General features: G+C 38.4%; 1 protein-coding gene across 4 annotated transcripts in view; it reads left to right on the forward strand.

The window, feature by feature from the left end:
• The window catches only part of LOC123871026 (TBC1 domain family member 1), a 61,619-nt gene that overhangs the window by 23,812 nt on the left and 18,792 nt on the right, over positions 1-19,015 (forward strand). For 3 of the 4 annotated variants that reach the window (XM_045914557.1, XM_045914556.1, XM_045914559.1), the window contains 7 exons: positions 14,575-14,753; positions 15,082-15,181; positions 15,278-15,418; positions 15,497-16,303; positions 17,335-17,536; positions 18,049-18,171; positions 18,748-18,863. In XM_045914557.1, coding sequence (XP_045770513.1) covers positions 14,575-14,753; positions 15,082-15,181; positions 15,278-15,418; positions 15,497-16,303; positions 17,335-17,536; positions 18,049-18,171; positions 18,748-18,863 — 1,668 coding nt within the window. Of the gene's footprint in view, positions 1-11,686; positions 11,761-14,574; positions 14,754-15,081; positions 15,182-15,277; positions 15,419-15,496; positions 16,304-17,334; positions 17,537-18,048; positions 18,172-18,747; positions 18,864-19,015 lie in introns of all 4 variants that reach the window. The other variant, XM_045914558.1, reaches the window with a different exon arrangement.

A 19,015-nucleotide genomic window follows, 5' to 3' on the forward strand; every position in this document is an offset into this window, starting at 1 on the left:
TTTTGCGTTAATTCTATCCCACTTCTGAACTGTAAGCTTAGACCAAAAGGGGCGTTATAATTTAACTATTTTTATAAGTTATTAAATGTTCCTTCATATTAAGCTTGCGCGAGGACATAAGCCACAACGCGTAGAGGCTTATCAAGAGTTTTAATCTTTAAATAACCTAACTGCAATATTAAATTGACCGGGGCGCAATTGCTATTGCAACCACTCAATCAAATTGGCGACCTAAACACAAAAGTATTTAATAGTCGTTGAGTCTCGAGTCGGAGCGAGACTGGCTTAAAAACCGTCAAGCAGCCGTATTTATACAAATCGATTCAAGATGGCTGCTCGGAAGCGATCGTGTGACGTCGAATGAGTCAAATATCTGTTTTATTATTTTAAATTTTAAATAGTTTTTTTGAAAAAGCTAACACGATATAGGTGGCATGATTACCGTCACTCGATGGAGGTGGCATGACTACCGTCACTCGATGGAGGTGGCATGAGTTACTACTTCTAGTAACGACTACCGTCACTCGATGGAGGTGGCATGAGTTACTACTTCTAGTAACGACTACCGTCACTCGATGGAGGTGGCATGAGTTACTATTGCTCGATTTAGGTGATAGTAACGACAAGTTTATCGTCACTCGATTTAGGTGGCATGAGTTACTATTGCTCGATTTAGGTGATAGTAACGACAAGTTTATCGTCACTCGATGGAGGTGGCATGAGTTGCTATTGCTCGATTTAGGCAATAGTAACGACAAGTTTATCGTCACTCGATTTAGGTGGCATGAGTTGCTATTGCTCGATTTAGGTGATAGTAACGACAAGTTTATCGTCACCCGATTTAGGTGGCATGAGTTACTATCGCTCGATTTAGGTGATAGTAACGACAAGTTTATCGTCACTCGATTTAGGTGGCATGAGTTACTATTGCTCGATTTAGGCAATAGTAACGACAAGTTTATCTAGTTTATCGTCACTCGATTTAGGTGATAGTTTTGCTGACTAAGACACGTGACACTATTCACTAATGAGATAGAGTTGATTTCTTATCCAACCATGTTGTAGAGAATTAAAGAAAATTTCGTATTGTAGCTGTAGCAGTATGATGTCAACAATGAACTTGTTGTTTGGCACTAGCGTTGTATTTTGTTACATAATGAACTCTTTCACTAAAAGTTAATCAGGAAAAGCCGAGCCTTTGATTATAGCAAGTTTTCTCTTTTACACGAGCATCACACAGGGACGTGTGACATGTCAGTTCTGGCCGTATCAGAGACTAAACATTAAAGTGGCCATTATTTAAAGCACCATCTGTTATGAGATGGTTGTACTACTGAATTGTAGAGCGACATCTGTTTGCGAACGCAGGTTATCATTCCACGGTTCGTTCAGCGTGGTACTAAGGACGACAGTTACAGTTAACCACATATCCTTAACAACAACCAAAAAAAAAAAAAAAAAAATTTGTTTTTAAGTTCAGTTAGACGCCACCGAGTTTCTTGCTGGTTCTTCTCGCTAGGTTGTGGCATTCCGAACCAGTGGTAAATTCGTTTTGAATAATGTTTAGATCATGATTGATTAAGAGTTGCAATAGCAATTGCGCTCTAATCATATGAACTGTAGTTTAGAATCGGTTCAACTAAATTTCGCGTCGCGACATGTCAGTAGATAGGTTCTTGTAATTAGGTTTTGGTTCTTCTCGCAGTGTTAGCCTATGTTTTAGACAGATGATCAGTTGAAAGTGATTCCTTAACCTAGGTTGGTTGTGTCAACTTCCTAAGTGTTGAGATGTGATGAATTAGTCAAGCCAAAGAGCCCTAGAAAAAGCCGTGATGGTCAGAATCATAACCAATAGCATTGTACGTTAATTATTGTAATGTTTCTGGTTTACGGAGGTTTAGTGACTGAGAGGACATTGATGTCCAGGTTTAGAATGAGAAAGATGTTCATTGACAGTTAACTGCTAGCCAGGATGGACAAGCGGTGTAATGATTTGTAGTTATGGTTTTGTCCTCACATGCTTTGTGACATTTCGCGTACGAGGACGTACGCCGGTCAGAATGGCCGTGTCGTAGAGTCAATATTAAAAAAGAGGTTTTAATGTCATAGACTCCGTGAAAAGTAACGTTACGTGAAGAACGCAGCCATATTTGTTTAGCTGTCATTGTCAGAGTTGGATTTTGATCGGCACGCGTTGCTGTGTTCAGAATTCACTCTCGCATTTTATTATTATCAGAATATTTGTGTAGCGATTGGCGATTCATTCCAGTAGTGATTATATTCTCTTTGATTCATTCTTGTGCTGGCTTCGGTCCGAGTAGGTTCTCAGTAGATACGGTGTGTGAGTGTCGTACTGTAACTGTAGGTTTTAGAATAGTGGTTACCTAAAGTGGTACTGGTGGTTGAACGAGTTGTTATTGTGGTGATTAGGTTAGATGGTTGGTTTGGGACCGGTGTAGGGGTGGAAGGAGCCGGTCTAGGTAGGTTAGGTTAGGTTTACCTAGTTACGCTGGAAGTTGTCACGTGCAGTAAGTGAGAGTTATCATGTTTGTAGTTGCGGGTAGTTCAATATCATTTGATAGTCTAAGAATATCGTTAGTGCGCCCCCGAAGGCTCGGTTAATCTAAAGGTTGCTATCCTGACATCCGCTTAGTTATTATCCAGGTTTACTAGTGGTTAGATCATGCTTCAATCTTAATAATCATTAGAAGCGCCTACAAAGTAATAAAAAAAGTGAAAATATGCCCACGATAACCTGATAACACCCTCGGCCTCCGTTATATATGTATAGATATAAGCCTTTTATTACTGAAAATAAAATTTACATTTTAAAATACAATATTATGTAAGTTATACATGCTTTTTAGGTTTACATAATTCAAATTTTTAATTTTATAATTACAGTAGCAACAAATATATGTATAATAATATTTCTTTCCATTTTTTTTTCTTAGTGAACACAATTTATTACTATAGCAACTAACAGCGGAACTAGTATGGGTACCTTTAATTACGAGTAAGTATTATTTTAATGAGGTGAGGTAACATAATTTAACTCACGTAAGTAACCGGTAAGTTAATTTTTGGTGACAGAATTTCGATGATAGTTAAATTTATTAGCATAATTGTTTATCAACACGCTACATAGGTACCCATGCATAATTTTGTTATGATCACCATATTAATTGTTAAAATACTCATAAATAATAATGGTTAAATAATTATTATGATAATTAATTAAAATGAGGGCGAAAGCGATGATAATAATAATTGATAGGTTCTTACCTAAAAGTCGATTCTACTTCCTAAAACGTTGACCTAAGTGTTATGATTATTATTATATTATATTATATTATTATTATAGGATGGGTTGCCCAACTTCTTCGGAAATCTGGAAAGACCGAACCCTGCGACATACAGACGAACAAACGTACCGGACGAATCCGTAGGGGGTTCTTGTCTTAATCATGATTAACATTCCCCTTTCCCCTCCAACTAAGCGTAAAGCTTGTGCTAGGAGTGGGTACGACAATAGTGCAACGGCTGGGGTTTGAACCGCCGACCTTTCGGAGTTCAGTCCACTCCTATAACCGTTGAGCTATTGAGGCTTTTAGATTGAGGATTAGTTAATCTATCAACGAACTGGGGTTAGAAACTTGAAATTTTTATAATAGGAAGGATTTTTGGAAATTCTATCCTAGTGGGTTAAATAGGTAGTGAAAATTTGTATATACTCAAGTAATTTATGAATTTGAAGGGCAAACTAACAAAACCTTTATTGGTTCGTCTTTCAATCATGCCGCAACGGATCAACGTGATTTTTAACCGACTTCAAAAAAAGGAGGTTCTCAATTCGTCGGAATCTTTTTTTTTAAATTTTTTATGTAAATATATTCCCCGATTACTCAAAGACGCCTGGACCGATTTGGATTTTTTTATTTTTTGATTTTTTATTACAGACTAGCTGATGCCCGCGACTTCGTTCGCGTGGATGTAGGTTTTTAAAAATCCCATGGGAACTCTTTCATTTTCCGGGATAAAAAGTAGCCTATGTGCTAATCCAGGGTATAATCAATCTCTATTCTAAACAGCCCAATCCGTTCTGTAATTTTTGCGTGAAGGAGTATCAAACATACACACACACATACATACATACACACAAACTTTCCCCTTTATAATATTAGTGTGATAGTGTGATTATGGCAAAATACGCTTGTTGTTCCTTTTTCCCATTTTAGTGATTACTTACAATGATAGTTACATTACCACATTACTAAGTAAATCTACAAATAGGTAGGTATTGTGCACGGATGCTGGCACAGAGCCAATGGTATTTCTCAGAAAGACAGGTTAATATTTAGCCCGAGATCAAATTGTAGAGTTACAAATTACTTTCCGGGGTGCAAAGATCAATGTTAAATTTACTCTGTTGTATATTATTTTTAAAAACAGAGAAAGTGTTTGAGTTCAAGGGTCCTTTTAAGTAAAACTTTTTACCTCATTAATGTAGGTAAGTGGGTCGACAACCAGAGTAACCGACATAGCTAGCTCAACGGGTTGCGAAGCTGAAGTGGCAATAGGCAGGGCACATAGTTCGAAAAACCGATAGACGTTGGGGTCCTATCACGCTAGAATGACGACCTCGCACCGGAAAGTGTAGCGTTAGAAGACCCCCAACCATGTGGACAGTAGACATTTAACTAAAATTGACCCATGCAAAAAATAAACTCGATCCGTTGCTTCGTCGCGAGGAGATTGAAGGACAAACCAACAATCAAACAAACCAACAAACAAACACACTTTCACATTTATAATTAGATGATGCCCGTGACTTCGTTCACGTGGATTTAGGTTTTATAAAAATCCCCTAGGAACTATTTTATTTACCGGGATGAAAAGTTGTTTATATCAGTTTCCGGGATGCAAGCTACCTCTGTATCAAATTCCATATAAATCGGTTAAACGAATGGGTCTTTAAGATTCCCGTGGGAACTCTTTGATTTTCCGGGATGAAAAGTAGACTATGTCCTTCCGTGGGATACCTATAAGCTAGCTCTGTACACCATGAAACCTAGCAGACAGACAGACAGACACACTTTCGCATTAATAATATTAGTATGGATATGGGCAATGATATTATGATATGATGATGGTGTCTCCGTCTCCCGCAGTCACACCGTCACGACTTTTTTTAACCCTAATGAACAGAGTTTGCGTCAAACAGTTTTTGTGTGAACAAGAATATTTTTCAAACATTAATTAGCTTTGGCATGTTACGTAAATATACCTATTTTATTTATGTGAAGGTCGTTGAACTCATGTTTTTCTTGACTTGGAACTCTCAAGACCTTTTGTAAGAATACCTTTAATGCTTCAAGGTAAAGAGGTGACTACAATAAACCTATTTAGGAAAACATTCATGAACGAGTTAGGACGACTAATGACACAGGGCCATAATAGACACAATGCTTTTAGCATCAGCGATTGGCAATTTACCTATTTGCTTTTCGATAGCTCGATGCCGCCATTGAAAGCTCAACTCACACAATCTCCAGTCGCAGCGATTAAGTCGATTTTATTAATTACTAGCTGTGCCCGCGACTTCGTTCGCGTGGAATAGTGACTTTTCGGGCAGCGTGATTCTTTAAATTGACATAACTTTTTTATTTATGAACCGATTGACATGAAGTAAACACTAAATGTTAAGTGAAGCTTACTACAATATATTAGTGAAAACCGTATCTAAATCGAATAAGCCGTTTCTGATATTAGCGTGCACATACACACAGACAAACAGACAAAAAAAAAATTAATTAAAATTTCGGGTTCGGCATCGATATAATAACAACCCCTGCTACTTTTTTTTATATATTTCCACTGTACAGACACCACTTTTCTACAATTTTATTATATGTATAGACTAGTCGAAGAAGTCCGTGTGGATTTAGGTTTTTGAGAATCCGTGGGACCTCTTTGATTTACCTGGATAAAAAGTCGACTATGTCCTTTCCCGGGATACAAGGTATCTTTGTACCAAACGTCAAAAGTTAAAAAAAAAAAACGCTATACGGATGGGTGGTGAAAAGCTAGCAGATAGACTGACAGATACACTTTCGCGTTTATAATATGTACTAGGGGACGCCCGCAGCTTCGCCCGCGTGGATTTCGATTTTTTAAATCCCGTAGGAACTCTTTGATTTTCCGGGATAAAAAGTAGCCTATGTCCTTCCCCGGGATGTATCCCAAGCCTGTATCAAATTTCATTGAAATCAGTTCAGCGGTTGGGCCGTGAAAACGTAGCAGACAGACAGCCAGACAGATAGACAGACAGACAGACTAACAGACACACTTTCGCATTTATAATATTAGTGTGGATTAAGTATGGATTTCAATATCGATCGATATAGCGATCGAACGCTGAAAGTCCTCGAAACGCGATGCAGCATCGACGCATTTGCGAAATCGACGATTGCTGATGCTAAAAGTATCGTGTGTGCTATGGCCCTTTTATAAAGGAAAAACTGGTAAGTTGTGTAAGGTAAAGTGTGAATAAGGTAAAGATCCGTAGATACTTACTTAGTTTCCAAAAACATTGGCAGTCCTTGTTGTATAAACGGTAGTTTTTTCCAAAACTGTCTAAGAAATTTCTCTATTTAACAAGATATTTGATTTACTGGCTGATCTATCTACGCATAGCCTAAACCGCTGGGGTAAGAAACTAACTAGGCATTCACGATTTTTGTTCACAACTTAAATAGAGTATGAAAGTTTGTATGAAAGTCCGTCATTCTTCAAATTAAGTATATAATTTTTTTTAAAAGAATATTAGTCATGCTAACCGTGACTAATACTCCTCTTTCCCCTCCAATTAAGCGTAAAGCTTGTGCCAGAAGTGGGTACGACAATAGTGCAACGGGTGGGATTTGAACCGCCGACCTTTCGGAATTCAATCCGCTCCTCAACCGTTGAGCTATTGAGGCTTTTTTAAAATTGAATGAAGTATTAAAGAAGTATCTACCTACGTGTTTCAAAAATTCCCCTCAAGCGAATCCGGGGTAGGTCAGCTAGCTTAAAATAAAGTAGTGTTTGTAGTAGGTAAAATTTTCCCCTAACGATGCGACCTAAAAACTCGACATTAGTTTTCCTCTTTACCCCCCATACAAAAGCAGTAGCGAGAAAGAGACAGCTGCAAAGGGCTTGCGTGCCCTATGGGAAAAGTTTCGTTAGTCATAATATCTAAGAATTTAGAATCAATTCGGGGCAAATGAACGTAAACAAAGGTATGATTCAGGCCATTGTTTATACGTATTGTATAGTCTCCCTGTTATATTTAACTGTAAAGTTTGGCTGAAATGTACCTAGAACTTTTAAAGCAAATATTTTTCATACAGGTGTCTGTAGTTTTTTTTCCAACAGAAAAGCCCCTGATATTTGGTATTTCAGGGTCCTTGAATGTATTTGTCTGTTGTAAACAGCGCCCAAAACCACGATAGGCCTTTAAGGGTATCTGTATAAAAGAATGTCATAATAAAGAATTAATAAAAAGTCAAAATAAAAAACACGAAAAGGCACCATACATATAGCCACCATATTGAAAGTTTTTCCAATAAGTTAAAGCCCATGTCACTCAGGATTATAGAAATATTGGTAACTAGTTGATGCCCGCGACGTCTGCGTGGATTTAGGTTATCAAAATCCCGTGGGAACTCTTTGATTTTCCAGGATAAAAAGTAGCCTATGTGCTAATCCAGGATATTATCTATCTCCATTTCAAATTTCAGCTAAATCCGTTCAGTAGTTTTTGCGTGAAAGAGTAACAAACATACATACACGCAAACTTTCGTCTTTATAATATTAGTGTGATAGTGTGATTAGTGTGATCATTCATCGATGCTCGGGATGATGTAAGAATTCTAACCATACTCTGTACATCGAAATCTAATTGAAATCTGGCTTTAAGAAGTTTCGGTGGAATAAAATCTGGCATAGAATAGGTACCTACTCGTACCTACATGAACAGAATTATTCTCCTTTTTCGGGCAGCCGAGTGAAAATACAACAATAAATGGCCTAATATTAGTTTCGCATGGAAAATGCGATATCATTTGCGTATAGCCTCGAACAGCCAGTGAGCTCGTGTTGGAATCAATCTAAATGTGCCCGCATATGGCTTCAATCAGTAATCTATATACTTCTATATACTAATAAATAAAATTGGAGTGTCTGTCTGTAATTTCGAAATAACTACCGCATATTAAGGTCATATGGTTATTTGAACGATACTATAACTGAATCACACGTTTTTAAAATTTTGTCTGTCTGTCTGTCTGTCTGTTTGAAAAGGCTAATCTTGGGAACGGCTGAACCGATTTTGACGGGATTTTCACAGACAAGTAGAGAATTGACCAAGGAGTAACATTGGCTACTTTTTTAACCGACTTTCAAAAAGGGAGTTGTGTTTTTCTACCTATGTACACCGAAATCTCCGAGATTTCTGAACCGATTTGCGACATTTCTTTTTTAATCGATAGAGGAACTTTGCGACATTGTTTCATAAAAAAATTGGAGTCCAACTCCTCAATCCTGATGCTGCAGGGGATCTGACCAATCCACGCGGGCGAAGCTGCGGGCATCAGCTAGTTTGATGATAAAACTATACACGAGTAGGTTCAGAGTATCTGGTCGCTGTACATAATAACCGGATACCTAGTAACATGAAACGCATCGTTCTGAATGCGATGCGAGATAATTTTTTTTTAATCTTCTTTATATACCACTGCTCCATACATATAAACAGACTAGCTTGTGTTCGCAATTTCGCCAGCGTGGACTACACTTTCAAACCCCTACGCAAACGCTGACTATGAAAGGATTTTTGGAAATTCATGCCCCTAATGGAATTAAATAGGGGATGGAAATTTGAAAGGGTGTTAAATAGGGGATGAACCTTTTTATGAAAATCCGTCATTTTTGTTGTCAAATATGAGATTTGCCCTCCTCTCATCCCTACACCAGCTAATTATCGCCTTTCTTTCCGGTGTTGGATAAGTTTGACCAAAGCAAGCTTGGTGATGACTTTGGCCCAGCCAGATGGATGTCTTTCAACGTTTCTTTTCCAGTCTCCCTACATATCTAGCAATAGGTGTATCGTAGTGACATTGCCATTGTTCCGCCATAGTTCATCAACACGCCAGAGCAGGCAGGGTGCCAGGGATTTTGCCCTTGCTCTTAGTGCCCTGTCCACTCGCTGGACGCATGATCACACTATCACATCACACTAATATTACAAAGGCTAAAGTTTGTATGTGTGTGGGTGTGTGTGTGTGTGTGTGTGTGTGTGTATGTTTGTTACTCCTTCACGCAAAAACTACTGGACGGATTTGGCTGAAATTCGGAATGGAGATAGATAATATCCTGGATTAGCACATAGGCTACTTTTTATCCCGGAAAACCAAAGAGTTCCCACGGGATTTCGAAAAACCTAAATCCACGCGGACGAAGTCGCGGGCGTCAGATAGTTTTATAATAATTACATTTTCGAGCACACACGTGTTTTCTTACACGTCTTCATCATACTTAACCCAGCTCACCATATTCTAAGGATAAGTTCCCAAGAGTCAAACTCAAACGTGTCACAGTGTGATTCGTTGGGAATTCATCGAATTTTTTCTCCCATCGAGTCACACTGTTACTAGTTGCAAGGTTTTTTAACCCCCGACCCAAAAAGAGGGGTGTTATAAGTTTGACGTGTGTACTCGTATCTGTGTATCTGTCTGTGGCATCGTAGCTCCTAAACGAATTTTAATTTAGTTTTTTTTGTTTGAAAGGTGGCTCGTTCGAGAGTGTTCTTAGCTATAATCGAAGAAAATCGGTTCAGCCGTTTGAAAGTTATCAGCTCTTTTCTAGTTTTCTTATAGAGGTTTTTGTGTCGGGGGTTTTTAAATTTTTAGTTATATATACATTTGAATTACCAACGAGTCCCACTGTTACTCTGGGTGTGACTCGATGCGAATAAAAAAATGCTAAAGAATCACATTTATTTATTTGAGTGAGTGATGGCACGAGTATCCTCTCAAAATGAGATAAGTTTAGGCCATAGTCTGCCACGCTAGCCAAACACCTTTGAGAACATTAGGAACAACTCTCAGGCATGCACTCTCTCAACTCTCATCTCGGTTTCCATGAGGTTATCCTTCACTGAGCAAGTGATATTTAATTGTATAAAACCCGCATGAATCCTGGGATCGAACCTCCGACCACCCGAATAAGAGACTAATTAACCACTAGGCTATCACGGCTCGCTAACACGTTTTGGCATTAAAACATTACATATCGCACTATAGTGTAAAAACCACAAGTATATTAAACTGTAAGTATGTGTTTTCTGGGCTTTTCCCAATAGATTTTCCCTCCCTCCCTGGCGCAATGGCAAGAAGTCATATTCCCGAGTTCGATTCCCGGCAGGGGTTTAGAATTTTAAATTTCTTAATTTCTGGTCTGGTCTGGTGGCTAGTTACCACCTTACCGGCAAAGTTCTAGACCGATTTGTGTTCACCAGCATATTTATGAATATTATACTCGTATTTAAGTACTCTTATGAACGTTAAAAGACGTTGATAAACAAAATCTGAGAGGAAGCTGTGGTTTCGAGGCATCAACAACACGTATTAGGTGTAACTGTGTGGCTGTGTTACGTAGTTATTGAGTTATAATACCTATGCAGGATGTTTTAGCACTATAATAATAATTTCAAGGTCAAAAGTTTGTAATAAAGGTGGTTCTCAAATTTTTTACTGCGAAATTTTATTTCACACAAGCCAAACCATTCGGTTTCGGGTTTCGGTAGGAAAGGCATTCTGAACCAGTGGTATCTACCACTGGTTCAGAATTTAAGAAATAAACGTTTTGCTTTCTTCCTTTCTTTAATACAAGCTTAATTATGTCTTTGAGTTCGTCCGCGTGGACTATACTAGTCTATATACTTATATATCTATTATATCATATCTACTATACTAACCCCTATTTTACTCCTTTAGGGATTGAACTTTCAAAAATCCTTTCTAAGCAGATGTCTATATCATAATAGCTATCTGCACGCCTTTCACCCCGATCCCTCCAGTAGTTTGAGCTGTTCGTTGAAGATCAGTCAGTCAGTCAGCTTTTCCTTGTGTATATTTAAGACTATTGAGCAAAGCGAGGTCTCCGACTTTACTCGGCTGAATTTGCATTTATCCGTCCGATGCATAGCATTTATAGCTTATTTTTTCTGTATAAGAACCTATTATTTATAAAAGAATAAAACGCCTTCCAAGTAAGCCCACTTCCATCTTAGACTGTATCGTCACTTACCACCAGGTGAGATCGCAATCAAGTCCTACAACTTGTATCGAAATACAAAAAGTTTTTGTTACATTCAGCGCCACAAAAACCACAGTTGGTTTAACCGGGCACCATAATATCAACTTAAAGCTCAAATCGCTAGGTATCAAAACGCCATTTTGGATGGGGGTTTTTCCAATAACGTAAACCCTTACGAAGAAGGTTTTAAGAACCTCAGGAATTTCTTAAAAACTCCCTTCATAAGGGGAACTTTTTATGAAATGCCGAGCGAAAAATAAAATAAAATAAAAATATTTTTGATCCAATTAAACAAGTACTTTTGAATCGTCAATTTGCGTTTTTCCAGAGAACAAGATGCATCCACACAGACCGTTTTTCACATCGCACTCCGATACGTCGACGATTAACGTGAAACACTTGGTAAGGTGGCCTTGTGGATGCGAGTAGATAGATATTAACCCTGTTGTTTGATGCCTATCTAACAGTGTAAAGAATTACTAAAACCTGAAATGTATCCAATGTATTTAACTCAAACTAAACTTCTTATGAGGCGTGTGGCCTAGTTGTGACAACGCATATCAATCGATTGTAATTGTTAAGCAACGTTGACCCAAGTTGGTAACTGGATGGGTGACCGACTTCAGATATCCGAATTTGGCATTGTCGTGTCCTCCGTGTCTCGGAGACCACGTTAATCCGTCGGTTTTGGTTATTATCATTAACATCTGATAATAACTTTAATTTTTTTTTTTAAATAAAATATTAGCCATGTTAAAATGACTAATATTCCCCTTTCCTCTCCAACTAAGCGTCAGGCTTGTGCTAGGAGTAGGTACGACAACAGTGCAACGGGCGGGGTTTGAACCGTCGACCTTGCGGTTTTCAGTCCACTCCTTTACCGGTTGAGCTATTGAGGCTCTCATTAAATCTAAAATAACCTAAGATCTAAATTAACCTAAGAGTCAAAATTTCGTTCTCTTAGTCGAGTTGTATGCGGACGGATCAAACCCACCGCATTATTATCCCAAAAGAATTCGTTAACTTTTCTTCTACAAATCTTCATTGACATCATTAGAGCTCCTAATAGGGATTTGTAAATAGTGAATACGACAATCCAACTTTTTCTTAATCTTATGTCTCTACTCTATGACTATGAGTGGTTAGTTTTCGCAATTTAAAACTAAAGTAATCTTGGAAAATAATCAAACAGGATGTCTCGAGTTTCAGTTAACGGATAGGTACCTACTTAGTGCCTTTTCAATTAACAACAATACGCATGACTTCCTCACGTAACCGCTACCACAAATTATACCTAGCCGAATAAGCTAGACCTGAGACCAGTCTCTATAGACTAGCTTTTAGCGATGGCATGATTGCTAATTTTAGATCATTTTCATTATTTTGGTCAAATTTTTAGGGTTCCGTACCTCAAAAGGAAAAACGGAACCCTTATAGGATCATTTTGTTGTCTGTCTGTCTGTATGTTTATTAGGGTGGTCCTCATTCCTAAGAAATTTTTTTTTTCTTAAATTTCGCGGGGCACCACGTTATTTGATTATATACCATTAGAAAGTATTTCAGTATTTTTTTTGAATTTTTTAAATGACATTTAGAGGTCGCTACCAAGGTTTGAATTTTAAACAAGTAAAAGGTCAAATTTTTTTTTTTTGTTTTTTAAATTTATTATTTTAGGGCATAGATAATGGAGAGATATATCGATATGTGGCTTAGTAATAGATCTAGAATAACAAATAATAATAGAATAATAGGCGTAATATGGAGAAGTGCTTATGGCTTATTATTTTGTTTGTATGATCGGTCCAAATCTCGACGCGTCGGTAAAGATGAGAGGTCGAGGGGAGGCAGGGGAAGAACCGATTGTCTATGTAAGCGCGTAAAATGTAAAATAAACACCTAAATGAAACCATAATTTGAGCTGTCCTTCAACGCTTTTTGTAAAAATTTTGACAGCTGGTAGCGACCTCTAAATCTTAACAAAACAAAAAACAAAAAAAACTTATTTCATATTTAGAGGTATATAATCAAATGAGAAAGTCCCCCGGGGATAATTCAAAAGTCGAAAAATAAGGACCACCCTAAATTGTTTATGTATAATTGTTTTTGATTTATCGTCCAAAATGTTGGAAAAAATACCCGTGTACGGAACCCTCAGTGCGTGAGTCTGACTCGCACTTCGCCGGTTCTTTCAATTGTCAAATGCGGCCTATATGCGGCCTATAGTTTTCACTTCAGTAATAATCTATGCTAGGTGTTTCTCTACGTGATCAAATTAGAAATGAGGAGATCCGTAGGACAACTAGAGTAATCGACAAAGCTCAACGATTTGCGAAGCTGAAGTAGCAATGGACAGGGCCACAATATGGTTCAAAAACCATTTCTGGTGGGGTCTCAAAGGGGAATGGCACCGGCAAGCACAGCGTTGGAAAACCCCACACTAAATGGACAGACGACATCAAACGAGTCAGGCAGGTGATGTATGGAAGTCCTTACAAGAGAGTTATGTCCAGCTGTGGAGTCTATGGGCTGATGATGATGGATAATCTAGTGAAGTTATGTTCAGAGCACGTCAGAAATCTTGCCTTGTATCAAACGTGTAACACTAATATTGTAAAAGCGAAAGTTTGTATGCATGTGTGTATGTTTGTTACTGTTTCACGCAAAAACTACTTGACGGATTTGGATGTTTAGAATGGAGACAGGTTATACCCTGGATTAACACATAGGCTACTTTTTATCCCGGAAAATTAAAGAGTGTCTACGGGATTAAAAAAACGTATATCCACGCAAACGAAGTCGCGGACTTCATCTAGTATTGAATAAAACCACAAGGGTCAAGGAAAAGCGTACATGCAACCTGTCACCATCGTCTATTAACCTGCTAGTGACGTCAAATACCACGAGTCAAGCATTCAATTAGCTATCATTGGTTGGCGACTAGGTCGGCGGTCAACGTTAGAACTACCTAGTTAAGAAGGCAATCAAGGATACAATGTTTGTCAACAAAGTTAGATTGATATTGCTTCTTGTTTGTAATATTCGCTTCAATGCAGTATTTTTCCAGCATTTTTCGGTTTAGTTTGAAATATAGAAGGAAAACTGACTGACTGATGGACTGACTGACTGACTGATACACGTACTGCTCAAACTAAAGCGGTTGAATTGAGCACCACCTTCTTTTTGGAAGTCGATTAAAAATGATAATTTCTATTTCAGGTGACCGATCTCTTCACACAGATGCGGGATCCGTCCCCTGGGGCGCCCAGCCCCAAGGGCGGTTCCACGGGCTCCTTGAATGTGATGAGGAACGCGGGCTTCCAGCAGCAGAACGGTGCCGAGCACTACCCCTGGAGCAACCCAGCGATATCTCTGCCAGGGAACTGCAATTCCAATTTGTGGGTACCTTTTGAAAAGCTGTAAACTCTAATATGATTGAGTAAACATTTTGACGACCATGCAAAGCCGTCAAATTCAAATTCAATATATTTTTTATTCAATTAAACTTTTACAAGTGCTTTTGCGTCAAAGTAATCTACCACTGGTTCGGAATTCCGTTCCTAATCAACTAAAACTAAATCTTCGTTCAAAATGGAACACACGGATCCGAAAAATCTTTTTGACTTCTACAGTACGAGTGGCTTATTTAGTCAGTGTAGAGTTTGGAGCAATACAACCTCTAAGCTCAAAGGTAGAGCAAGATATAATGAAGCTGGTTGTTTTCAGGAGCAATGAGTCTTCCGGGTTGGTGCGTAGTGTGAGCAATGCATCCGCCCTAACATCGCTATGCGCTGATCTCTCCCCTTCGGATTCGCATTTCTTTGAAGTTAGTACTAACACCAAATACTATAATGATTCTGATACTTTCGCCTATAAAAATACCTACTCTAGAATATAAAAAAATATGTTTTCTTCTTTTCAGGTTCTATACATAGGGAAAGTGCGCATATCACAAAGAAAGGTTCCAGAATCTCTAATAGATGATGCCCTACACAAATTTGCACAGCATGAGGCTGAGAAAGTGAAAAATTCGAGACGGCATAGTTTATTGCCTTCTTCAGGGGTATGCAGACGATTATTTACTTTTAAAATTATATAGATAGCCACTTCAAACAATTTTATCATATTATATTTTTTTCAGGATTCCCAAGATAGTAGTGATTCTGGAGAAAACATCAAAAGCTCGCACGAAAAGGCAGTGCAACGATATGTACAAAACAATAATAACCTCATACCAAGCACAACACCTTTAGAACCAGACAAAAGTAATCCTTGGAAGAGTGCTGACAATATCCCAAAACTTGAGAACAATGAAGTTGACGAGGAATTCGATACATTCAGTAAAGAGAGACTTGACAAGAACAATAAAAATCCAGTGCCTTTAGAGCCTTCAGTATTAATAGTTAATCTACCAAAAAATAACCTAGGTACTGTTGATGAGGATGAGGAGAAACATGATGAAAATTTACGGAAGTCACCAAATGTTACTCCAATCCATACGTCTAATTTAATAAATTTAGATAAAACTCTAGCTCCCATTCCAAATGTTATAGACAATAATAACCCTTTCAATCATGCCACGAAACATGTTGATCCTTTACTTAACATTCCTACTGGAACTAAAAACCAAATTGATACCATAACAGCAAAAAAAGAAAAAGATTCCAATGTAGCATTTACAGAGACAAACGATACGAAACAGACTTTTGAAGAAAACAAATCTCTGTTAAACAATAAGCATACTGAATCTAAAACAAAAGATTTGAAAAAATTGAGTTTTGAAGAAATACCTGTAAATTCAAATGAAGCAGCCAATTTAAAGAAGAAACAGGTTTTGGCAGAAAACAAACCATTCATGAGAGACAGGTCTGCATCGATTGGTACTTTGAATTTGAAGACACCATTGGCTCATTTGATTGGGGAGCAAAATAGGACAATGCTGTTTCAGGTAATAGTATTCTATGGCTCATACTTTTAGGGGTCTGTATCGCACTATTTCTTCTACTGTGTAGCCAGTCTTTAACAAAATAAGAAACTATCTGCTTGTATTTATCTTCAATGTAAATTATTTATTAACCCCCGACCCAAAAAGAGGGTTGTTATAAGTTTGACGTGTATCTATCTGTGTATCTTTGTATCTATGTATCTGTCTGTGGCATCGTAGCTCCTAAACTAATGAACCGATTTTAATTAGTTTTTTTTGTTTGAAAGCTGGCTTGATCGAGAGTGTTCTTAGCTATAATCCAAGAAAATCGGTTCAGACGTTTGAAAGTTATCAGCTCTTTTGTAGTTACAGTAACTTTCACTTGAGGGGGGTGTTATAAATTTTTAATTTACACTTGTTGAGTAAACAACTGACCACCATCCGGATTTTGACGTGGTGGAATTTCCAAAAATTCTTTCTTAGTTGCAAAACTAAATAGAATAGGAAACGTATAGTCAAAATCTCAAGTTTCTAGACCCAGAGGTTAGCGTTGTACGTTGATACGTTATAGGTATAGCGCATAGCTGAGTAGGCTCCTGCGGTAGTGGAGCAGTGCGGTAGGAGTGATAGTTGTCACAAGTTGACGTATCACTGAGCTCTCGCGTCAACACACCACTACCGCATCGCTCCACTACCGCAGGGACCTACCTACTCAATAGCGCATAACTGAGTAGGCTTCTGCGGTAGTGGAGCGGTGCGGGAGGGTGACAGTTGTCTCAAGTTGACGAATCACTGAGCTCTCGCGTCATCACTACCTACCTCATCTCCATCGCTCCACTACCGCAGGGACCTAGGTACCTACTCAATAGCGCATAACTGAGTAGGCTTCTGCGGTAGTGGAGCAGTGCGGTAGGAGTGATGTCACAAGTTGACGAATCACTGAGCTCTCGCGTCACGTCATCACACCTCTACCGCATCCACTACCGCAGGGGTCCTACCTACTTATTATGCCTGTAGTTAGGTTATCTTTTTGATATCTATTTTGTATTTTCCAGGTCGGTAGATCGGAACTACGTCTAATCAGCCCAGACAGAAAGCAAATTCTTCTTCACAGAGCGTTCAAGGATGTCGCTAGCTGCGTGTTAGGGAGGGCCAATAGGGAGCACTTCGGTTTTGTATGTCGAGAAACTAATGACAGCTATGCGTGCTATGTATTCAAGTGTGAGAGCGATTCGGTTGCCACTGAGGTTGTCAATGGTGAGTTTTATATCATAGAGTTAATTGTTATCTTTCCTTTTAGCAATATTATAAATACCTACATTAAAAAGTCCTAACTCACTGACTGACTCAAATAACGTCAGCTCAAACCCTTTGATCTAGAAAGCTGAATATTGTGAACAAGTGTATTTATAGTATAAACTTGAAATAATAAAGAAATAAAGCTGGATATTTCAAAATTCCCACGGGATGGGGAATGAAGAGTATTTTTGATTATCCGAGCGTATAAAAGTTGCGTTACCGGCGGAAAACTAGCCTGCCGAATTTCTTTCTTCACTTGTCCGTCGATGCCAAAACTTCTTATACTGGTGTCTCTTTTCCAGTCAGTGGCTCCAGATTGCTCTCTTTCCAGTCAGAGGCTCCAGATTGCTCTTTTTTCCAGTCAGAGGCTCCAGATTGCTCTTTTTTCCAGTCAGTGGCTCCAGATTGCTCTCTTTTCCAGTCTGTAGCTCCAGATTGCAGCTAGTTTCTCTCATATTCCATTGTTACAGCAATCAAGCAAGCTTTCGTGGCGCACGCGGAACTACTGAAGAAATCAAGGGACAAATCTCCCAACATGACATGTGAACACTGTCCGATGTTGTGGTACCATAGACTATGCCACGATATTGAAGGTATGTCAAAATCACTGCATGGTCTGACTGTATACGCTAAGCTAAGAACAAGAACTACTATAGGAATTTTCATTCAGCTTTCACCAGTGGGTAGAATCCTTCTGCAAGAAGATCTATTCATTAGTGTAACTAATTGGCCGATCTATGATAACGGTTGTAGAGTAAGGAACTCTTTTTAAATCTTCCTACATTAATTTCTTATTTTTCTTGACTCATCATCCCGGGGTTATAGACTGGCAATTGAATAAATAGGTGACTAGACCAAGGAAGCACTTAATCAAATGAAATCAAAATATTTTTTTAGAGCCTCAATAGCTCAACCGGTAAAGGAGTGGACTGAAAACCGAAAGGTCGACGGTTCAAACCCCGCCCGTTGCACTATATGTCGTACCTACTCCTAGCACAAGCCTGACGCTTAGTTGGAGAGGAAAGGGGAATATTAGTCATTTAACATGGCTAATATTCTTTTTTTTTTAAACTTTTACATGTACTTTTGAATTGTCAAATGTATCTACCATGCCTTGATGTTTGTTCAGAATGCCTTGGAATGCCATAGTATAAAGTTTGTCTCAACAGGTATGAATGAGAAGAAAACTCACGCGTTCATACTACGTCGTATCGAGCAGTTGCCTGAAGATGAACAGGATCTCATTATCACTAAGTATCAAGGAGGGACTAATCATATCTATGAGGTAACACGACTTGTACTTGTTATTCTTTAGTTTTACTGTATTCTCCTTTCTCCTTCGTTTTCTCAACTTTGACGGTCGTGGCTCCCTTTCGAAGTCATACTCTTTTTAAAACTTTCCACTTTCATCTATATCAAACCGCATTGATGGCGTTC

The sequence above is a fragment of the Maniola jurtina genome, chromosome 13, assembly GCF_905333055.1.
Source record: "Maniola jurtina chromosome 13, ilManJurt1.1, whole genome shotgun sequence".
Lineage (NCBI taxonomy): Eukaryota > Metazoa > Arthropoda > Insecta > Lepidoptera > Nymphalidae > Maniola > Maniola jurtina.